Source organism: Muntiacus reevesi, chromosome 14 (genome assembly GCF_963930625.1).
Source record: "Muntiacus reevesi chromosome 14, mMunRee1.1, whole genome shotgun sequence".
Classification (NCBI taxonomy): Eukaryota; Metazoa; Chordata; class Mammalia; order Artiodactyla; family Cervidae; genus Muntiacus; species Muntiacus reevesi.
In genome coordinates, this window is record NC_089262.1 from 44,219,250 (window position 1) to 44,242,478 (window position 23,229).

Consider the following 23,229-nt stretch of genomic DNA (forward strand, 5'->3'; position numbering starts at 1 on the left):
TCAATTCTGGAGGCTGTCAGCTAGTTCCACACTTGCATTTCCCAAGTCTATTCCTTTCTTCACTGGGGAATTGAATGGTACACTTCTGTGGCTGCCACAGCTAACAAAACCCCAAATGTTTCCTTGTTATTGTAAATCAAAACTGAGACTATTCCTGAAGGTTGTAATAATTTTCTGCTCTTGGGAGTCCTGGGGGCATTGCATTACACTAGGCTTTTCCTCAATACTCAATCCCCACCTCTGTAGTAGTCTATTTTTTTGAATTCTCCTTAAATCATTTCCTAAGGGGAACATTACTGACACACATAAGACAGTGAATCGGGACAGTGTTCTGGAAATCTGGAGAAAAGTTTCAGCGGGTAAATGTCAAGGTGTGTGTACAGGGGGGTGGGGGGTGTCTGCAGGAAGGGTAGGAAGAAGGAGATGCAGGCAGTGACGTTGTAAAGATAGGTTCCTTGGAGGTTATAGTCCTGGAGGCAGTAGATTATTGAAGTCTACACTTTTCAGGGGTTGGGAAAAGTAGCGTACAGTGTTGTGAGAAATGAAACAAATACATTCTATAAAAGCACATGCTGTAACTACTAAGATGTTATCACAAGGAGGTACTTAAGAGATGGCCAGATTGTTGCAACGAGATGTGGTGACCCAGTAAGGTTAATGTTTTGTAGAAGCAAAGGAAAGAAATGAACCCTTGAGTATGTGCTCTGTGTTGGTGCTCTGACATGTCACTCAAGGAGACAAGCCTGTTGACTTTGCTTCCATCAAGCTATGAAGCCCATGAAATGGCCATAAGATAGCGCATTTTGCTCTGGGGCTTAGAAAAGACATCTTCAGAACAGTGTCCACTGTGAGCATTCCTGCTGACACATATAGAAGTAAAGAAACCACTGGGGTTTGTTCTGCCCTTTGACTATTACTGACCAATTGCTGTGGGTGGTGAGTTGCTATGAACTTTAATTAATACTAACTGGGTCTTACTATCAAAGCACTAAGCCTGCCTTCCCCATGTGTAGACAACCCACACACCCAGTTTCTCAGCTATCTCTCTAGTTCTACCTGTGACCAACAAGCTAAGCACTTTATATGCATACAGGCCACCTTTTAGTTTTATGTAAAAGTATTTACAACTGTGTCTGCTACCTACTGGATGCTTCATATATGAACTCATTTGGTGTTAAAAGAACCTAATGAGTTGGATACTAAGCTATTAATAGATGTTTAGGTCCTGGGTGGAGTCAGCATTTGAACTCAGGCAACTAACTCTGTAGCTTATGCTCTTGACCATCATGCAACACTTCCTGTCATAAGGTTTGAATGGATGGGCCACATGAGCACGTGAGCAGATTGCATCAGTTGGGTAGGCCTTCATTCTTCCTCCAAAAGGGCCTCCGAAAAGGACTTTCTGAGTCTAGGCCATAAAAATACCACCTTGAGTGCTTTTACATTACAAGATCTTAGATCTTAGCATATTAAAAGCAGAGACGTAACTTTGCCTACAAACGTCTATATAGTCAAAGCTGTGGTTTTTTTGGTAGTCAAGTAAGGATATAAGAGTTGGACCATAAAGAAGACAGAGCACCAAAGAATTGCTGCTTTCGAATTGTAGTGCTAGAGAAGACTCTTGAGAGCCCTTGGACAGCAAGGAGATCAAACCAGTCAATCCTAAAGGAAATTAACCCTGAATATTCATTGGAAGGACTGATGCTGAAGCTGAAGCTCTAACACTTTGGCCACCTGATGCAAAGAGCTGACTCATTAGAAAGGACCCTTATGCTGGGAAAGAGCAGGAGGAAGAAGGGGGTGACAGGATGAGATGGTAGGATGGCATCACCAACTCAATGTACATGAGTTTGAGCAAATTCTGGGAGACAGTGAAGGACAGGGAAGCCTGGCACGCTGCAGTCCATGGGGTTGCAAAGAGTCAGACACAACTTAGCGACTAAACAACTGATCTTAGTTGTTTGCTTTGTAAGCAAAACAGAAAGTCTGATCAAGTATATTCCTCTAGAATTCCCAGTAGAGCCAGGAAAATAGCATAGGAAGCTGCTATGGATTTGAGGGAACCTAAGAAGATTCTTCTGGAGAAGGCAATGGCACCCTACTCCAGTACTCTTGCCTGGAAAATCCCATGGACAGAGGAGCCTGGTGGGCTGCAGTCCATGGGGTCACTAAGAGTCAGACACGACTGAGCGACTTCACTTTCACTTTTCACTTTCATGCTTTGGAGAAGGAAATGGCAACCCACTCCAGTGTTCTTGCCTGGAGAATCCCAGGGATGGGGTTGCACAGAGTTGGACACGACTGAAGTGACTTAGCAGCAGCAGCAGCAAGAAGATTCTTCTGTCTTCAAATATATCTCCAATAGCTTGAACTGTGTCTGAAATGCCCCTTCTTGGAGTCAGTCCAGGACTAACTAATCATGGATTTACTGGGGTCTTGAGCCCCAGAATAAATTCCTCAAAACTCCTTTACCCATATGTGTTTGGTTTTTAAAGATTAACAGAAACCTACTAACACTAGCTCTAGAAATAAAGATAATTTTATCCAAATGATACAAGTGTTGTTTAACAAAGCATTAACACAAGGGCAAGAAGTATCTTGGGAACTGGTTCTTAGCAATTTTTTGGTTTCTAGGGAATTCCTAATTCCAAGACAACTATTCTCTCTGAGGCTGCATGAGCACTCTTCTCTGCAGTTCCCCACGGAGAAAGGAGAGCAAGTTGGACTCGAGGACTGGCCCTCTATGCCTTGGACCTGTTGTGGCAGGAAATGCCCATTCAATGCCATGCAAACCTCAGCCCAAGGGCCAATAAGGGCCTGATGTCAGAATCCCAATGCCATGCCCCCTGTAGAATCTCACTGGCTCACCTCTCGTCAGGGGTCTACTCTTGGTCCACTCACCTGGCCTGGGAATGGGGCCACATGCAGCTGCTAGGCATGAGCATGAAGTGGACGGAAAGGTAGTTGCTAGGGCCAGGAAACAGAGGAACAAAGAAGAAAATGCTTAATGTTTTGGAGAGCACTTTGGCAAGCTGCGTAGAAACAGCATCGTACCTAAGTGTGTCTTCTTTTCTCCATATTTTTTTCTTTTTAACTTGAAAAAGACCTTATAAATTTAGTTAAGTCCCTTTTTCTCTTTTTCTACCTGAGAACTGAGGTCCATGGATACCTACCTGGGGCTACAAAGCTGGTTAGGACTCCTGGCTTCTGTCTCTGCCACTGACTGCTAATTCTTCATTCTACCCTCTGCTTACAGTCTCCAATCCTACATTTTCTTTAACCTGACATCCTTATCTGACCTCTAAGTTAAACTACATTGTGGAAGAAATAATACCTCCCTCCCCCCGCCAAGAACCTTTGGCAAGCTGTATTTCCTTGCAATTTTCCTTAGGTTAAAAAAGCAGACTTGAGTTTCTCAAGCATGGTAGTTCAACTACTAAAAAGTAATGTTAATACTAACAAAGGGCTTAAGAGCAAATTGTGGAAAAAGAATAAAAATCATTTGATCATAGCTGATAAAGACACTCTGGAATGATAGGAAAGCCTTAGTATATCTCTCCCAGGGTCTGGCTTGAGCTGAATCTTATCTGCACAGAATTAGTGACTTGTATAGTTATCCAATAACATCTCACACTTGCCAAGGACTTGATTAATATTTAAAGAAACATGGCTTTTAAAATAGCCACTACTGAGTTGAAATGGATCAGTTTCTTTCTCCAAAGAACTCTAATCCTATTGTATATTAGAAATAATAATATCTAATATTTATTGAACACTTTCTATGTGCCAGGTTCTAGTCTAAATGTTTTGTATCTCTTTGCTAATCCTCACAACAACCTTAAGAGAGATATATATTTTTCCCATTTTCCTGGCAAAGAAGAAATGAAGGCTTAGAGAGGTTGTGACTTGCCCTAGATCAAACAGATAGTGAAGGGCAGAGTGAGGATTCAAATTTAGGTCTTTATTTTCCCTAAAAACTGTTCCTTTAATCACACTCTTTAGGTACATTTATACAGAATCAGCATAGTTTATGCTTGGTAGTTTTCAATCAGAAAGCAAGGTTTTAAAATTTATTCTTCAAAAATTTCCTAATCCTTATCCCACCTCCCATCCCAATACAAATGATCTAAAAGCTGCAAGGGTTAGGAAGAATAGTGAAATGGGCTCAGTGTATGAGCACCTTTATCTGGAATACAGAGTCAAAAGACAAGAGGAATGAGTTGCTCATTCAGAATTTCAGTTATTAGTATGTCTCTTATGAGTGTAACTTTAATCTCTGCCACCAGAGGGCAGTTACCTCACAAAAATATGAAACCACTTCTGGCTTCATTTTCAGACTTGCACGTCACAACCACGTCTGGATTTAGTTTTACAGCCCAGTAGAAATTCCGGGATCTCAGCTTCTTTCCAGTCTGAAACTAATATGTCATGTCTTGCTTTTTTGGCCTAGCAACTAAAGGAGCTTAGTATATCTTAGAAACCGCCTCTTCGAATGGGAATGTTAACATGAGCCAAAGACAGCTGCTTGGTTGGTCTTATTCTGGAGGTAGAAACCTTACACCATTCAGTGACAGTCAAAAGCACCCTCTGTGTCCAAGATTTTAGAATATATTCCATTTAAAATACCAACAGGGTTTCAGTAACATGTATTGCCCTAGAAAATTAGATTTATATGCTTTTTCATAAGGATTCTAAAGAGTAGCTGAGAAAAAGGATTAAAGTTTTTGATTGACAACAAATAACTTCAAGTGTTCATTCTGTTTATGATTTAGAGAGATCACCAGGAACATGTCATTTATTGATCACTTAACACAATGCCTTATAGTGAAAATGCTTTATGGCCAGAATCAGATTTAATCTTACCAATGTCCCTGGGAGGTACATTCTGTTGTTTTAGAGATGAAGAAATTGAAACATACTCAAGTGAAGCTATGTGCCAAAGAATACATGTTTAGTCTGTTTTATTAACCACCATGAAGTAGTGGATCCACTGGAAATGAGACGGGCCCAAGTACAGAGACTTGGCTCCAGGTTCAGGAGCGAGGTCCACTGGTGCTCAGAAAATCCATGTCAGGAAAAGGAGGATGAGGCAGGGGAGGTACGAAGCTACCTGGCTGCTCTCGCTGGCTGCACTAGAGGCTCCACCACTAAGTCAAAAGGCACAGCTGTTCGAGCGATGGTTACAGATCATCATTCTATGGCTGGCAAGGATCCCAGGTGCTGTTTTAAACCAGAATGCAGATAGCTTGGTAGGAGCCTAGCTAGAAGGTGGAAGACAGAGGAACTAGGATCTATGCCTACAGGAAGAATAGGTAGCTCTACCTGAGTCCCCTGGACCCAGGCACCAGCTAAGATTCAGAACAGTATCCAGGCCTTAAAGAGGACCTGTGGAACCTGGCAGGAAAGAACGCCTCAAAAGGAGAAACTTGTGGCCAACATTCAGCTTTACAGATTGGGCCAACTCCAAGGGCTGGTTGATTCCAACTCTAATTTGGAATCTGGCTGGAGACTCAGAAGGACAGGCAGACTCCTGGTTGTTGGCTATGCCACAGGCTCTGAGAAGGTCAGATTTGATGTGAGTTCCTGTGGTAGCAAGCTGAGGCTGTTGACGAGTTGTTGGTTATAATGGGCCTGGGAGAAGAAGCAGGGGCAAGCCTCAGTGTGGGCGCATTGGTAAACCCAACAGGAGGCGCTCAGGGAAGGCAGAGTGAACACAGTAGGGGCTCACTCCTGATCCGTCCTTTCAAACTCTGTTAAAATGTATCCATGGTTATTATGGCTTCTATCTAAAATGTAAATTCCTTCATGGCCATAAGGCCAACATTCCAGAGCTGACTCCAGCCTCTAAGATTGCAGCAAGGTGCAATCAAATTATCATTCAATTATTTTTAGGGTTCCTTCAGGCATGTGTCTATGTTCTAACTTGGCTGTCACTTTTATCTCTTTCCAGACTGCTGATATCATCCGCTTCTGTCTCATTACTGCTTCCTCGGATAGCAGAGGCCCTTTGCACTGGTTTCCCCAAAGCCTGGTACAATCTCTGCCTTAATTCTCTAAAAGCCTATCTGACACCAGGCTGAAACACTGAACAAAAACCTTACTCATGATTTGAAGATGGCATAAGAAAATTACTTTGTTTAAAAGGAATATTTAGGATATTGGCCCTTCAGGTCTCAAACTCTATCAACTGTGGCCCATCAGGGCCCCTTGCTAATCAGTTCTCTCCTTTTCATCAGACTAATGGTCACTTTTCTTAAGAAAATCTTATTAAAACAAAACAAGCCTTCCAGACTTTATGTCAGCCTCTAGTGAATGTGTCCCATCTCATCCCAACCCAACTCCTTGAAATTGCAATATGCACTCCCCAAACAACTGCAATTCAACCTTTGCTCGATTTTGCCTCTGACTCTCCCTCATTAATCAAAGACACCCTCACTGCTAAGTCTGAGCTTCCATCCTTACCGTTCTTAACCTTTCAGCACTTGACACAAGCCATGCCATCTGGCTATATCTCTTGCTTCCTTACCCACTCAACATCTCTCTGCAGCCACAGAAGAAAAACCAGTGGAGCCCATCACAGTCTCCCTACAGAGGGATAATTCACCCTACAAGGATGATGAGCTACCTTGCTTAATAATATAAAAAGTTAATTAAGTGCTTTCCAAACTGTGGCTGTAAAATCAATTAGTGAGTTGCAAGGCTCACATGCTAGTAAATTAATGCTCAAAATTCTCCAAGCCAGGCTTCAGCAATACGTGAACCATGAACTTCCAGATGTTCAAGCTGGTTTTAGAAAAGGCAGAGGAACCAGAGATCAAATTGCCAACACCCGCTGGATCATCGAAAAAGCAAGAGAGTTCCAGAAAAACATCTATTTCTGCTTTATAGACTATGCCAAAGCCTTTGACTGTGTGGATTACAATAAACTGTGGAAAATTCTAAAAGAGATGGGAATACCAGACCACCTGACCTGCCTCTTGAGAAACCTGTATGCAGGTCAGGAAGCAACAGTTAGAACTGGACATGGAACAACAGGCTGGTTCCAAATAGGGAAAGGAGTACATCAAGGCTGTCTATTGTCACCCTGCTTATTTAACTTATATGCAGAGTACATCATGAGAAACGCTGGGCTGGAAGAGGCACCAGCTGGAATCAAGATTGCCGGGAGAAATACCAATAACCTCAGATATGCAGATGACACCACCCTTATGGCAGAAAGTGAAGAGGAACTAAAAAGCCTCTTGATGAAAGTGAAAGAGGACAGTGAAAAAGTTGGCTTAAAGCTCAACATTCAGAAAACTAAGATCATGGCATCTGGTCCCATCACTTTATGGGAAATAGATGGGGAAACAGTGGAAACAGTGTCAGACTTTATTTTTTTTGGCTCCAAAATCACTACAGATGGTGATTGCAGCCATGAAATTAAAAGACGCTTACTCCTTGGAAGGAAAGTTATGACCAATCTAGATAGCATATGAAAAAGCAGAGACATTACTTTGCCAGCAAAGATCTATCTAGTCAAGGCTATCGTTTTTCCAGTGGTCACGTATGGATGTGAGAGTTGAACTGTGAAGAAAGCTGAGCACCAAAGAATTGATGCTTTTGAACTATGGTGTTGGAGAAGACTCTTGGAGAGTCCCTTGGACTGCAAAGAGATCCAACCAGTCCATCCTAAAGGAGATCAGTCCTGGGTGTTCATTGGAAGGACTGGTGCTGAAGCTGAAACTCCAGTACTTTGGCCACCTCATGCGAAGAGTTGACTCATTGGAAAAGACCCTGATGCTGAGAGGGATTGGGGGCAGGAGGAGAAGGGGATGACAGAGGATGAGATGGCTGGATGGCATCACTGTCTTGATGGACATGAGTTTGAGTAAACTCCCGGAGTTGGTGATGGACAGGGAGGCCTGGCGTCCTGCGATTCATGGGGTCACAAAGAGTCGGACATGACTGAGCAACTGAACTGAACTGAACTGAAGGCTCACGTTAAGCTAATGGAATCAAACAGAGACCATCAGAGTGCATTACATATAGTAAAGCTAAATGTTCTGTACCCAGTATGGGTATATGTGGGCTTCCCAGGTAGCTCAGTGGTAAAGAATCTGCCTGCCAATGCAGGAGATTCAGGAGATGTGGGTTTGATCCCTGGGTCAGGAAGATATCCCCTGGAGGAGGAAATGGCAACCCACTCAAGTGTTCTTTCCTGGAGAATTCCAAGGACAGAGGAGCCTGGCGAGCTACAGTCCAGGAGGTCACAAAGAGTTGGACATGACTGAGCATGCACACACAGGTGTATATGTGTGTTCACTGGTGATGATATGTTTCTTATTGTGGGTATAGCTGGAAAAGTGAAAAAGGCACTGATTTGGGTCTTTGTGAAGTTAACTCGTATATTTCAGAATAGAATCTAAACCTTAATTTGGAAAAAAAATCCTCAGTGGGCCTTTTGACTATGAACAAAAAGATTAGTGTTTACTATACAACAAGAATTCTGGTAATCACCCTTAGAGCAACTGGTAGATACTTGAAAACAAAAATGACATACAAGTCTCTTCTGATCTGGTCCCTGCTCCCCACCTCTCCAGCCTCATTTCTCCCACTTCTTACTCTGTGGCCTGCATTGTGGTCACACTGTGTCCTTTGTCCTCCAATCACAGAATTTTCTTCTGGTTCCAGGTCCTGGAACATGTCATTCTGTTGCCAGGAACACTTGAATTCCCAAAGCTCCTTTTATCCCACTCTATCATCTTCTTGTTCAGGCCATGAGATTACTCTTTCTAGGGAACTTTCTCAGACCCTAAGCCTTGATGGTACTGAAATTCCCCCAAAGAGCCCCTGATGCCACTGGGGTCTGGATGAGCATGAAGACAACTAGGACTGTATCCTCAATTTTTTCTTTATTATTGCTCCAGCCTTCCACACCCAGGAATCTTTAAGACATTGTCCACCTGATTTCTCCTCTCTCTCCCCCATGAAATTTTAATTCCACAGATATTCTTTATATCTGTTTATGTACCTGGGCCTTTTGGAAGACCATAATCCATTCCTTAGAGCTAAGATTTGGTATAATCTTTAGATAACATGGATTTTTTGTTTGATTGATTTGCTCCATAAGAACCAATTTTTGCCCCCTTGAGGGTGATATCACCTCCACTGAGAATGCATGGAATAGGATAAGAGAAAACGCTACTTGTCCTCTTGACAGGGCTAGGACAAAAATAGCTCACATTCTTTCCTGATGAGAGGCTTATGTCAAATGCTCAAGAGGTTAAGAAAGACAAGGTTAAAGTATAGATTTGGCAACAAGGCTGACTTTGATATCAACCCAGGGCAGAGTTATTTTGCAGTAGCACAAAGAGTGATCATTGAACACAGGCTAAAAATTCAAGGAGCTGGACTGGGAGGGGAATAATTAGCTAGGGGGTGACATAAGGGCTAGTAGGTCTTGTTTTGGTTTAAAAAGGTGGGGTACAACTGACTTTACGCTGATGGAGAGGAGCCTGTGGACAGTGAGAGACTAGAGAACATCAATAAAGAGGTAAGTGGTTGGACAGAAGCCTAGAGGAGGATAGAAGGCGCAGGATTAGGGTCAAAGGGCTGTTTGGGGGAAATAGCAGAAGTAGAAGTCTTGGGTGTTTGCGCCAGAAATGTGAATACTCCCTTTAAACCTCAGCAACTCAATCATACAAGCAACATGGAAACATCACTCATATCTAGCCTTCATCACCTATTTTTGAGATCCTTAAAGGCAAGAAACCATAAGACTAATTGGATATATTTTTCTCTGTCCACCCTACCAGCACCTTTCTAAAAGGTATTTATTTTTTAGAGAAGTTTTAGTTTGTTAAATAGACATTCCTTTTTTTTTTGGACTTCCCCGGTGGTCCTGTGGTTGGGAATCCACCTGCCAATGCAGAGGACATGGGTTTGATCCCGGGCCAGGAAGGTTACACACACCATGGGGCAATGAGCCCATGTGCCACAACTACTGAGCCTGCACTCTAGAGCCCATGCTCCACAAAAGAGAAACCACCTCTGAGAGAAGCCCTAGCACTGCAATGAAGAGCAGCCCTCATTCACAACTAGAGAAAGCTGGAGTGCGGCAATGAAGACTCAGCACAGCAAATAAACAGGCTCATTTTTTACAGCAGCTTTTCAGAGCAAAGCTTGGGAGGAGGGGAGGTGAACAGATGGAGCACAGAGGATTTTTAGGGCAGTGAAACAACTCTGTATAATACTATTTTGGTGGATACATGTGATTATCAGTTCAGTTCAGTTTAGTTCAGTTGCTCAGTCGTGTCCAACTCTTTGCGACCTTATGATGTGCAGCATGCCAGGCCTCCCTGTCCATCACCAACTCCAGGAGTTTACTCAAACTCATGTCCATCGAGTCGGTGATGCCATCCAGCCATCTCATCCTCTGTTGTCCCCTTCTCCTCCTGCCCCCAATCCCTCCCAGCATCAGGGTCTTTTCCAATGAGTCAACTCTTCACATGAGGTGGCCAAAGTACTGGAGTTTCAGCTTCAGCATCAGTCCTTCCAATGAACACCCAGGACTGATCTCCTTTAGGATGGATTGGTTGGATCTCCTTGCAGTCCAAGGGACTCTCCAAGAGTCTTCTCCAACACCATAGTTCAAAAGCATCAATTCTTTGGTGCTCAGCTTTCTTCACAGTTCAACTCTCACATCCATACGTGACCACTGGAAAAACGATAGCCTTGACTAGATGGATCTTTGCTGGCAAAGTAATGTCTCTGCTTTTTCATATGCTATCTAGCTTGGTCATAACTTTCCCTCAACCTCTGGGCAAATTCATAGAATGTGCAACACAAAGAGTGATGTAAACACTAATGTAAATTATGTATTAATGTAGGTTCACTGATTGTAACAAATGTACCCTCTGGTGGGGATGTTGACAATGGGGGATGCTATGTATGTTCGGGGACAGGGGATATATAGAAAATCTATATAGTTTCTTCTCAATTTTGCTATGACTCTTTCCAGAAATTTAAAGCCAAATCCTTGGTACCTTATACATTTCCTGCTACTGGTAGTGAGTTCTGTGTTTGACTTACCACTCAGAGCAGCATCAGTGAAAACATCTCTCAATATTTTGTGAGCCAGTGGACATTAATATTTCAAAGAGTACATTTTTCCATTGAGGGTCATCAACCTGTAAAATGAAAGTCAAAAAAGCTGTGTGTTGAAAACATAATTAAGGCATATTTTAAGCTATATACCAAAATATCCATTCAGAGTTTTAGGGTATTATAAAAGAGCTAAAGGAAATTGTTCCCTTCTGTTTTCTAATTTTTAATTAAAAAAAAAATTGACCTGTAGCCCTCCAGGCTCCTCTGTCCATGGGATTCTCCAGGCAAGAATACTGGAGTAGGTTGCCATTCCCTTCTCCAGAGGATCCTCCCAACCCAGGGATCAAACGTGGGTCTCTGGCATTGCAGGTAGATTCTTTATCATAAAAAACTAAAACTAAAAGCTAGCTAGATTTATTTTTAATTCTAAGAACATGTGTTTTAAGGAAAGGTATTCTGGAGTCTACCTATTCTAGAGAATACTAGCCTCCATGGAGAGGAAGTTTTCTATATTTTGAACCCTCTTGTGTGTATGTTCATTACAAACACACTATAGAAGTTACAAGCACAAATGTGTTTATGGTGATAAGCAAGTCTCCCTTTAGCCCCTGCCTTCTGATCACTCTGCTCCCATCCCAGGAGGCAACTTCTGTTCCCCATGACATAACTTTCAGATTCTATTTCACAAGCAAACGCCTACTTTTAAAAAAAAGACAAATACAGCACATTATATGCTGTTCTGGACTTTCCTTTTGTACTTAACATGTCTTGAAGCTCTTGCCATAGCAGTGGATAGTTACCTCATTCTTTTTCAATATGTTTAATGTTAAGGGGGTTACAGTTAAGAAGTATGTTATTTATTTTTGCCATTTCAACAGCAGAGCTGCAACTAGATTAATCCTTAGTTTTCTGGGCTTTAGTATCAAAGAGTTAAAAAGCTTTAACCTTTTTCTCTGCTCTGGAGCTCTATTTTCCTAGATAAGGTTCTCTGTTCTATGTCTTTCCAACCCCATCTGAGGTTGGACATCACTGTCTGGCTCAGTCATTTGATCTCATTTTTCATGAGTCAAATTTAATAAACCCAGATGGCCTGGTTCAGATGTCACTTAAGGATAGAAGATTAAAGGATGAAATGAAAGTAAATGTATAGGACAGAGGGCTGAGGGCTTGTTGAATGTTTGAGATTTTAATGAGCCTGTGTGTGTGTAATTGATTCCTAATCAATTTAAAGCTCAAGTCACCTCCCCCTGACTTTGCGCCTGGAGACTAGGATTAGCGCAGACTTAGTTCATACAAGATAAGTGCTCATCTCTAGGTTGTTCTGATCCCTCAGATCACTGTTGTTCACAAAGACAGAGCACTCGGATATTTCTCAAATACTGTTTCTGACTCTCTCTTTCTCTCTGGGTAAGCGAGGCCGACACACTTGCCAAGGATAACTGAGAATGTAAGGGCAATCATTGACTCGGCAGCTCGAGCAGGCTGTGTGCTAAAAGCAACTTTGAAACACACCCTATAAATAGCCGTTCATTGTCAGTAGGAGCAAAAAGACAAGAGCGAGCGTGCGGCACTGTGATTCAGGTCTAATTAAAGGGTTGCGTCTGCGCAGGGTTATAAGTGAAGAGCAGCTCTCCCCTGATAACCTAGTCGGACGGCAGCGGCGAAGCTCCACGCGGACATTGGCCCGGGAGGACGCTGCTGCATGCCGGCTTTGCCTCCACTATGGCAAAAATCATACTGAGGCACCTCATCGAGACTCCAGTGCGATACGAGCAGGAGTTCGAAGCTCGGGGTCTGGAAGACTGCAGGCTGGATCACGCTTTATATGCACTGCCCGGGCCAACCACGGTGGACCTGGGGAAGGCCAGGGCGGCCCAGGCTCCTCCAGTGGACGCCGCCGAGATGCCGCCCCAGAGAGGCGAATCCCGCTTCCAGGTCCTGCTGGACGTGGTCCAATTCCTCCCCGAAGATATCATCATTCAGACCTTCGAGGGCTGGCTGCTGATAAAAGCTCAACATGGAACCAGAATGGATGAGCACGGTTTTATCTCCAGAAGCTTCACCCGACAGTATAAACTGCCCGACGGCATTGAAACCAAAGATTTGTCGGCGATCCTCTGTCATGATGGAATTCTGGTGGTGGAAGTAAAGGATTCGGCTGGGACCAAGTGACATCGTGTCGGGTTAGTGTCTGTTCATACGTCGAGAGGAAGATCCTAGTTTAGACCATGGTATCACGGCAATGTGTGTATTACCCACGTTTGAAATGATTTTTATGAAGATTAAAAATACAGACATAGTTCCTGGTATGTTGAGGTTGTCTTTGTTATTTTTATTCCGAAAGGAAAGTTGTTAAATATGTTCCTACAGCTCAAGTTAATGCTATTCTTAACACCTGAAACATTGACAGTTTAGAAGACTGTGGTCTGATAGTAGAAACGACTCAGAATTATTTCTTCCTTACTTCAACAATGCCAGAGAAGCTTGCATTTGTAACAGTTGATGGCAAAAGAGCCACACCAATTTAAGAAATTCTTATCCATTTTATGAAAGTGTTTTATATTGCTAAAAAGAGCTGTGATCTCCTTCGCTTAATAAGCTTTTCTTTTCAGTGTATTTTATTACAGCATAGCTTTGTAAATATAGAATATGAAGGTTAAAAAATAGTACTGGAAAATTGGATCTGAAATATATTTATGAGTCACTACTGTTTTAAACATACATTGGAATTTTCAGATATAAATGTGATTTTTAAAAGTTCCAAATATGTACCTCATTTTAGAAAAAAAGCTAAGCTGAATCTTAGCTGCAGCATTTTTCAAAGTACAGTGTATGTTCTGTGGATATTTATGAAATATTAAGATGCATTAAGTCATACTTAAATTAATATGAAGTTTAGGAAACCACTTTGAAAAGTACAATGACTGAATTCAACAAAGTTTAAACTATGCTCTTTAAATGTTACTTAAAATGTTAGATTTCAGAAGATGGCAAAATGTACTGCATCTGTTCTCACTGCATAATCCTTAGCTTTAAATAGCTTGGCAGGCAATGAAAGTTCTGAGGCCCGAGCTTACATGGGTGTCTGAGTTTATACAGAACATTGGCTGCTTCTGTCTCCCCCAACTGCTGCCTTGGCCCAAAGGAGCGGCTGAGACATTGGTGGTTAGGAACAATTGCCTTCAACAGCTGGTCTGTGACATTCCAAGGATTTGCTATCTCATTCTCTACATGTGAAGTATTTCTCTGGGGGAAAGTAGCTGCCTTTACCCCAGACCCCATGTGAGGCTGAGGACAAGGCTATGAATAGAAGAGGAATCTGGGTATGGAAAACAGCAGGGTAGCTGCTGACTGCTGATAATACCCCGAGTTCCCCTATGGTGCTTTATTTGTAGTTTACGTGCAGATGCGAGAGACATGAAACAAAAGAAAAATAAATCAGAAGCTATACAAGTTGTTTTGAAAACAGAGCTGTTAATTTATAGTCTAACTAAATTGAAAGCATTTTGAAGCTAGGTGTGTATATGAAGTTGGTGATTGTACATTCAACTCTAGGATCACAAATTTGGTTCTTTGACAAATTGAATGTCATAGACCAACTCTGCTACATAACAAAGTTAATAGTAATTAATGGATTACATCTACTAATATGACTAGGACTGGGATGCCCTTTGTCCCATGTCAGATTATTCTTTTTTATTACTGGGCAGGATAGTGTGAAAACAAGCTAGTGCTTTGAGAAACAAACACAAACATCCTCTCATTGGCCTTGATCTTACTCTAGGTGAGATCTTCTGAGAAATTTCAGAAAGTGAAGTTCTTAGCATGAGGAGCCTCTGATAGGAAATGTTTCCTTTAAAAGTTAAAATTAAACACATCATTCAACTAGCATTTATTTTTCCTAAGATAAAGTTTAAAGTAATACATTTTTTTTAAATTTGGGAGATATACCAAGCACTATAAAAAATAAAAACCATTTATTATTCTTCTACCATGAGATAGCTACTTTAAATTTATAGTTCAGAATTCTCTTATACATAAATACATGTATCACTTTTCTCAAAATTAGGGTTATATTTGCAAAGGGTTTGATATCCTGATCGTATTGGTTAATTTCTGTTGCCCTCCCCACCTTTCAGCAACCCAGACCATCATCTGCCCCACTCAGCCCCACTCTGAGCCAAGCAGGCCCACACTGATGGGCCATTCATTCTAGTTTCCAACTGGGCTCAGCCAATAGGAGGCAGGGGCTGAAGAGAGGAAGCTGGTGGGCAGGAGGGGCAGAAGAGGAGGGCATTTCATTCTCTACTGCCAGCTTGCTGCAGATGAGGCTCTGGCAGGACCTGCATTCCGCAGGACTGGAGGTCTGCAGGGACAGCTTTTTTTCCAAGACATGGATTCGTATCAGGCAGTATTCCAATGCTCTTTCTTCCTTATGCCCCTTCAGCACTTGGGGTGGTGATGTCTTCTGCCATTTCTTGTTCATGGTACTTCACAATTCCCTATTGATTTCCTTTACTCTGCCTGCTCTCCCATAAATGATTCCTTCATTAAAGACCCTTTCAGGTGATAAAAGAAAATTTCACATGTTGAGGTATGAGGAAGTCATTCTGGCTAATACATGAATTGAGTTGAATTTTAACTGCTAACTAAAACAGCCTGTTTTACACCTGCTTTCATTATTAAAGAAAAGGGCACACTGACCAGAAGTAAGGAATGTCTATGTTAAAAATAAAGAGCAAATGATTCCCTTCCTGGGACGCCAATGCTGGTCCTCCTTCCATAAGACTCCCTTCCTCGGTGCAAAGGCCGTGCTGACTCACTAACCCTAATCTCTTTTTCTGAAACCTTGAAGGAGTATGCGTGCAGCAATGCTAAGTTGCTTCAGTCGTGTCTGACTCTCCACAGACCTATGGCCCATAGCCTGCCAGGCTCCTCTGTCCATTGAATTCTCCAGGCAAAAATATTGGAGTGGGTTGCCACGCTCTTTTCCAGGGGATCTTCCCTGGAAAGATCAACCCAGGGACTGAAACTGAGTCTCCTGCATTACAGGCAGATTCTTTACTGTCTGAGCCACTAGAGAAGTATATGCCTGACTTATTTAATGTTCTTGGTTCTGACAAGATATAAAACTATGTTGACAATCATGTGTCTCCGGAGCAGTTTCTCAGAGCCGAGAGGCTGTCTTCCAGGTGATAGTCCTCAGTTTGGCTCAAATAAAACTCTTTTTATTTTCTTTTAAATCATTTCTATCCCTATTATAGATTACTTTTTGATTATTTTCATCCACACAGGAGATGGAATTCTGACTGGTCTTGTTTGTTTGTTTTTGCCAGAACCCTGATTGCTTGACTTCTTAAGTGATTAGAAAAAAAAAATACTGCATTACTTTCTTTTGTTAGAGAACATTAAGTGATTTGTAATGGTCACACACAATTCCAACACAGATAAACAACAATATCATTTAACCATTCCTTCTCATTACTCATCCCAACAGGAAGCAGATGGCACTGTCAAATTGGAATAATTCAAATTAGAATAATTTATTTATAAAGAGATAAATTACAGAGGAGTGGGCAGGGTGGACATGAGCCGCAAGGCAGCTCCCTACCCTGGGGGTAGCAGTGTGGTGCTCTTAGGTTCCCTAGGTCCAAAGGAGAGGAGGAAGCAGGTCTCAGAAATCAAAAAGAAGGTCAGATAGAGAAGAACTCCAGCTCTGACTTTCATCTTGAGGGACACAGTCAGCCAAGGTGACCTCATAGGCACCAGGAAAATAAATGCTTTCTCCCTCCAATCTCCTACCGGGGCATCCTATTGGCTGGACCTATCTGGTAGCCAGAGGGTGTGGGTGTCCTTTAGATACAGTTCAGCAACCTCCCAGGGGAGAGAGCAAGGTGGAGAAAAGTGGAGAGTGACTCCTAGGGGCCAGGGGAAAACACCAGCTCTCCACTAAAGTGAGAACTGTTGCTATAGCTCTCTTTTAGGAAATCTTTTCTACGAAAAGATAGGGCCTGAGACACTATTTGGGTGCCTTCAAGTTGCAATACAATTTGGCACGTGCAAGCCCAGAATGATGAAGGTGAGGAAATAGGGAGAAAAAGGCAAGAAAATACGAGAAACAAAGTGATGTGATGTGCTGCCATGCTGGCCACAGTTTCACAATGAAAGAGTGGCCATATAAAGAGACTGCAGCCTCTGGGCAGGAGTGTTGGCTAGGCACCTGGAAGTCTCCAGAAGACCTTCGGGAGGAAACTGAATCTTAGGGCACTCCACAGGGTATAAAGGAGAGGGAAATTGCCCTGTTCCCTACTATTTCCCATATCTCATCAGTCAGGTTCCAACTCACAGGGAGTAGATTCTCCTGAACTCGGAGTGGTATCATCCAGCCCCTTAGTGACTGCTCAGAAAATCAGACCCATGCCGCAGAGTGTGACATTTCATCCATTCTGGGAGCAGAAGGATGACACAGCCTGGTTAGAGCTCAGTCAGGGAGAAAAGAGCAGATTTGGGGATTCCGCCTGAACAGCAGCCACCTAAGGAAGCTTAGCAGAGGCTCTGGCAAAGGTGGCAGCAGCCTGGCTTGGGAGGCAGGTGGCAGCTGCAAAAAAAGGAAGGCAGGCCAGAAGGTACACAGGGTTTGTATTCACAACAATCTCAGACCCAGAGCTGTAGGAAGAGGGTACCAGGCAAATCAGAGTCTTAGAGCATCTACACTGACTTCAAATGATAAACTCTAACACGACCTTATATATATTATAATACTATATTATTATGTATTATATATGTTATTATATTATTGTATATTATATACAATATTATTATATTATAACATTACCATATATAATATATATGCAGTGATGTTATATATATTATATATGTATAATATATATGGTGATATTATATATATATAATGTGTATAATACATAAATTATATAATATATAAATTAATTTAATTAATGTATATTATATATCCAAAAAGACATACATCTCCATATGATATATATTATAATTTATATATATATTATATAATATGTATATTTGTTATCTATATATATTTGTTTTTTTGGTTTTTTTGTTTGCCTGTTTGTATTTTTTGACCCTACTACTTGGCATGCAGGATCTTAGTTCCCCAACCAGGGATAAAACCCATCCCCCTGCAGTGGAGGCATAGTATCTTAATCACTGGGTCACCTCATATTTTGATCTAATTTTTAATCTGCAGTGTAAGTCCTCTTAAACTTCTCCAAGATTTTGGAAGTCCAAAAATCAATGGAGATTTTTATCCCACTGACTGCCCTTACCTTATTTCTCACCTACTTGTGATTATCTGGAAATTGCTATTAATGGTCTTAGCACATCTGAAGAAGGATTTTTTAAAAATACAACAACTTCAGATTAAAAAAAAAAAAGATAAAAAATACCTAATAATCATTTACACAAGCTTAACAAAAATATGGATTTCCCTGGTGGCTGAGCGACAAAGAATCTGGTTGTCAATGCAAAGAGATGCAGGTTTGATCCCTGGGTCAGGAAGAGCCCCGGGAGAAGGAAATGGCAACCAACTCTGGTTTTCTTGCCTGGGAAATCCCCTGGGGGAGGAGCCTGGTGGGCTACAGTCCATGGGGTCACAAAGGGTTAGACATGACTTCGCAACTAAACTAAAACTAAACAAAAATATGCTTTTCAATAATAACCTCTGTTCTCTCCAAAGGCTCACAAATAATTAGCTGGAAACAAGAATTAAAATGTTGGTTCAATATGCTGATTTATAGCTTAGACATAATTTGAAAATAACTCTATTTTAGCAATTGAGTTGGCTAGATGTTCTCCACAAAATAACAGAACAGTATTTTAAATTTGAAAAATGAAGAATTCTAAGTAACTAAATAAATTATTCTAAGTAACTATTTTCTTTTATGTTTCCTCAGCATTGTTTACTATATAAGAGCATATATATTTGCATGTATATATTTACAAAATCCTGTTTATTAGTGTTTTCTAACTTCAAGGACAAAATACAAAAAATATATTGAGTTAATATAAGGTGGCTTCTAGAATACCATTCTTTGTAATTTGTTGAGATTTTCTCTGTGACCTGGTATGTAGTAATTTTTCTTAAATGTATTATGTATACTTGAAAATAATAACATAAAGTATGTTTTCTATTTGAGAATACATATGAATAATCTCCTAAGGCAAAGGAAACAAAAGCAAAAATAAACAAATGGGACCTAATTAAATGTAAAAGCTTTGCACAGCAAAGGAAATCATCAACAAAATGAACAGACAATCTATTGAATGGGAGAAAATATCTGCAAATGATACAACTACTAAGGGGTTAATATCCAAAATGTGTAAACAGCTCATGCAACTCAACATAAAAACAAACAAACAAAACAAACTCAAACAACCCAGTTAAAAATGGGCAGAAGACCTGAATAGATATTTTTCCAAAGAAGGCATACAGATGAACAACAGGCACATAAAAAGATAATTAACATTGCTAATATCATGGAAATGCAAATCAAAACAGTGAGATGTCACCTCACACTTGTCAGAGACTCTCATCAAAAAGACCACAAGTAACAAATGTTGGCGAAGATGTGTCCTCTGTTGGTGGGAATGTAAACTGGCGCAGCTACTGTAGAAAAACAGATGTTCCTCAAAAAAACTAAAATAGAGTTACCATATGATACAGCAGTTCCACTCCTGGGTATATATTTGACCAAAACAAAACACTAATTTGAAAAGATGTATGCACCCTAATGTTCATAGCAGCGTTATTTACAACAGCAAAGATATGGAAGTCACTTAAGTGTCAATTAACAAATGAGAGGATAATGAAGTTGCAGTATATGGAATACCAATCACCCATTTAAAAAAAGAATGAAATTTTGCAATATGCAACATGTGTGGACATGGTGAATATTGTACTTAATGAAATAAGTCAGAGAAGGAAAAATACTGTATATTATCATGTGTATGTGGAATCCAAAAAATATGCCAAAATAATGAATATAATGAAACAAAAACTTCCTTCTATTATCTAGTAATGTATATTGAGATTCCATAGTAGAGAATGAAAACTTGCACATATTACATAGCAGTATCCATTTCAAAACATAGCTGAATAACTAAGGTTTTTATATTTTACATTTCCCCCTAGTTTTCAAAGCTACTTTTTCCTAATAATTTTCATCAGAACTTCAGAACACTTGGGAGCTGCAGTACCTAGCGTTAAAACATACTGTCATGCTACAATAATGTCATGCTACTGTGTTATTGCACAAGAATGAATGAATCAGGGGAACAGAATAGGAAACACTGAAAAGAACCCCACTGTAAAAATTTAGTTTGATAATGGCAGTTGATAAAATGAATAGGAATATGATACAGCTTAGGAATGTGTACCTAAGATAACTATATAGGTTTCTATAAAAATTAAATAAAAAGCTTATTCCTATGATATACTACAATCAAAAGAAAAATTACAAGTGAATTTTAGAAGTACTGAATGTAAAAATAAAATAGAAGTACTAAATGTAAAAAACAAAAAATGCCCAAAGTATCCAACCAAAACTGTTTGGTTATTCTATTTTTCTCTTGTCTTTCTCTGCCCTGTTCTGTGCCCTCAGGGCACTACTCTCTGATTTCAAGTTCAATTTACCCAGCTGAAGGCACCAACAAGACGGCAGCCTGCGGAAAGACAGGCAGATTGAAGTGTTCTATTCCCTGCCTCTTGCTGTTTTGATTCCAGGTTGTGGCTGGGATTGCCTCCCTCTGTCAGCAGCCCTGATGAGACTGCCTTGTCTCCTCTGGCTCCAGCCCACATTGATAGTTCTGTTTTCTTTCCCCTGTTTCTTTAGGATCAAGGGGGTAATGACTTCCCATTGTTACTGGTCTCTGGGTGCCTATAAATGTGCATCAATTCTGATGTGTGGGGGTTTTCCCCATATCACCAAGCAATTCTGTTATACCAGCTGGGTATCCTAAAATTTATCTCAATTCTGACACTATCTACCCTTAGATCCTGCAGGTTAAGGATTCAGTCTGACAAGATTGTTCCTCTAACCCCAACTTCAGACATCAGTTGCAAGCCCAGCTTATCACCTGTATTTCAAATCAACTGGCTATACAGATTGGCAGTTTTAATAGCCCTTTTCTTGTATTGGACTAATTTGCTAGACTGACTCAGAGAACTCAGAGAAACATTTTATTAATACTTAGTAGATTACTAGTTTATTGTAATATATAGTATAAACTCAGGAAGAGGCAGATGGAAGAGATGCAAAGAACAAGATATGGGGAAAGTGGGGAGAGTTTTCATACTTTCTCTGGGGGCCTTTCTCCTCGAATTGTCCACCAACATGGAAACGCTATGAACCACCTCCTTTTGAGTTTTTAGGCAGGTTTCATTACATAGGCATGATTGATCAAATCCTTGGCCATAGGTAACTGAATTCAGTTTCTAGTTCCTTTTCTCTCCCAAGGATGAGGACTGAAAGTTTTCCAAACCTCTAACCACATGATTGGGGCTCTTCTGGCAACCAACCCTCATCCTTAGGTCACCTAGGGGCTTTCCAAAGGTCACTCTTAACATAACAAAAAATGTCTTTTTTCTCTCTCTCTACTTAGGAAACTCCAAGGATTTTAGAAGCTCTGTGACAGAAATGGAGTCCAAGATGGAATATATGTTTCTTACTAGAAATCCCAATATCACAGTGCCTCAACATTTTTTTTTTTTTGGTCCCTCAGCCCTGCCCACATCTCTGTAAATAATAATTTTATTATATATTTCTTAAAAATCCAAGCTAAGTATGCTTTTTGTGTCCCTTTATAACTCTGAATGGTGTATCCACCTATATATCCTTCCTCAGGCACAAGAAAGGCCTCTTGTGTCCAAGGAGCAAAAAGATAACAAAAAATAGGAAAACATAAGAGGAAATTGCAAGGAGATCCAACCAGTCAATCTTAAAGGAAATCAGTCCTGAATATTCATTGGAAGGACTGGTGCTAAAGCTGAAACTCCAATACTTTGGCCACCTGATGTGAAGAATTGACTCATTGGAAAAGACCCTGATGCTGGGAAAGATTGAAGGCAGGAGGAGAAGGGGGTGACAGAGGATGAGATGGTTGGATGGCATCACCAACGCGATGGACATGAGTTTGAGTAGGCTCTGGGATTTGGTGATGGACAGGGAAGCCTGGCGTGCTGCAGTCCATGGATTTGCAAAAAGTCGAACATGACTGAGTGACTGAACTGAACTGAAGAAATATTTGCATTTTGGGGGGATTTTATCTAGTCTGTAAGACTAAAAATTATGATGATATTCAGTGTTGCTTAGTATGGTAAACAATACCTCTATGTTGCTGATTTGTAGCATAAATTAGAACAATCTTTCTGCCAGAGAGTATGTTAAGGCTCTTAATATAATTTTAGAAGTAGAAGAGCAAGAATTAAAGAATTTACTCTAATGTTAAATAAAATTATATAAAATTTGTGAGGCATTCTTTAATTGGAAATGTTGAAAATGTAAGAAATTTGTTAAGCAAACTAAAGTTTATTCAAGTTATAAAATACTATCCTGCTAATAAAAATAATTTTCCAGAAAAATATTGAGTGAAGTGGAAAAATACTCACTAAATTTAAGGAGGAAAAGCAAGTTGCAAAAGGTATACATGGGGGGAGGGGAGAGAGGCTCAGAAGGGATGGGATATGTGTATAATTATGGCTGATTTACACTGTTGTACTACAGAGACCAACACAACATTATGAAGCAATCTTCCTCCAATTAAAAAATAAATTTAAGAAAAGGTATATAAAATTTTCACCTTCTTTTGTGGGGAGTATCTCTATGTCAAAAAGTTTTTGTTTAGCATGTGATTTTAATGGAAGTATTGTACTTCATAATATGGATATGCCAAAGCTTATTGTATGCAGAGAAGAATCAAAGTTTAAGTTTCAAAATGCCAAAAGTGGAGAGGGGTCAGGAGATGGTGAAGTAGACATGAAACTCACCTCCTATTATAAACATATCAAAAATATACCTATATGTGGAACAGTTCTCACAGAAAACTAACTGGAAACTGGCAGAAAGCTGGAAGAAAACAACCAAGGCTGCAAGAAAGATCCCCCCTCAC

General features: G+C 40.6%; 1 protein-coding gene across 1 annotated transcript; it reads left to right on the forward strand.

The window, feature by feature from the left end:
* Nucleotides 1-12,637: 12,637 nt before the first annotated feature.
* Nucleotides 12,638-22,796, forward strand: HSPB3 (heat shock protein family B (small) member 3). Its single transcript, XM_065905412.1, has 2 exons — nucleotides 12,638-13,271; nucleotides 21,724-22,796. The coding sequence occupies exon 1, from the start codon at nucleotides 12,811-12,813 to the stop codon at nucleotides 13,258-13,260; it is 450 nt and encodes a 149-aa protein (XP_065761484.1). The 5' UTR covers nucleotides 12,638-12,810; the 3' UTR covers nucleotides 13,261-13,271; nucleotides 21,724-22,796.
* Nucleotides 22,797-23,229: the final 433 nt, after the last annotated feature.

Bases quoted from the DNA above. Each gene is read 5' to 3' on its own strand.
- HSPB3 (XM_065905412.1), top strand. From the start codon at position 12,811: ATGGCAAAAATCATACTGAGGCACCTCATCGAGACTCCAGTGCGATAC.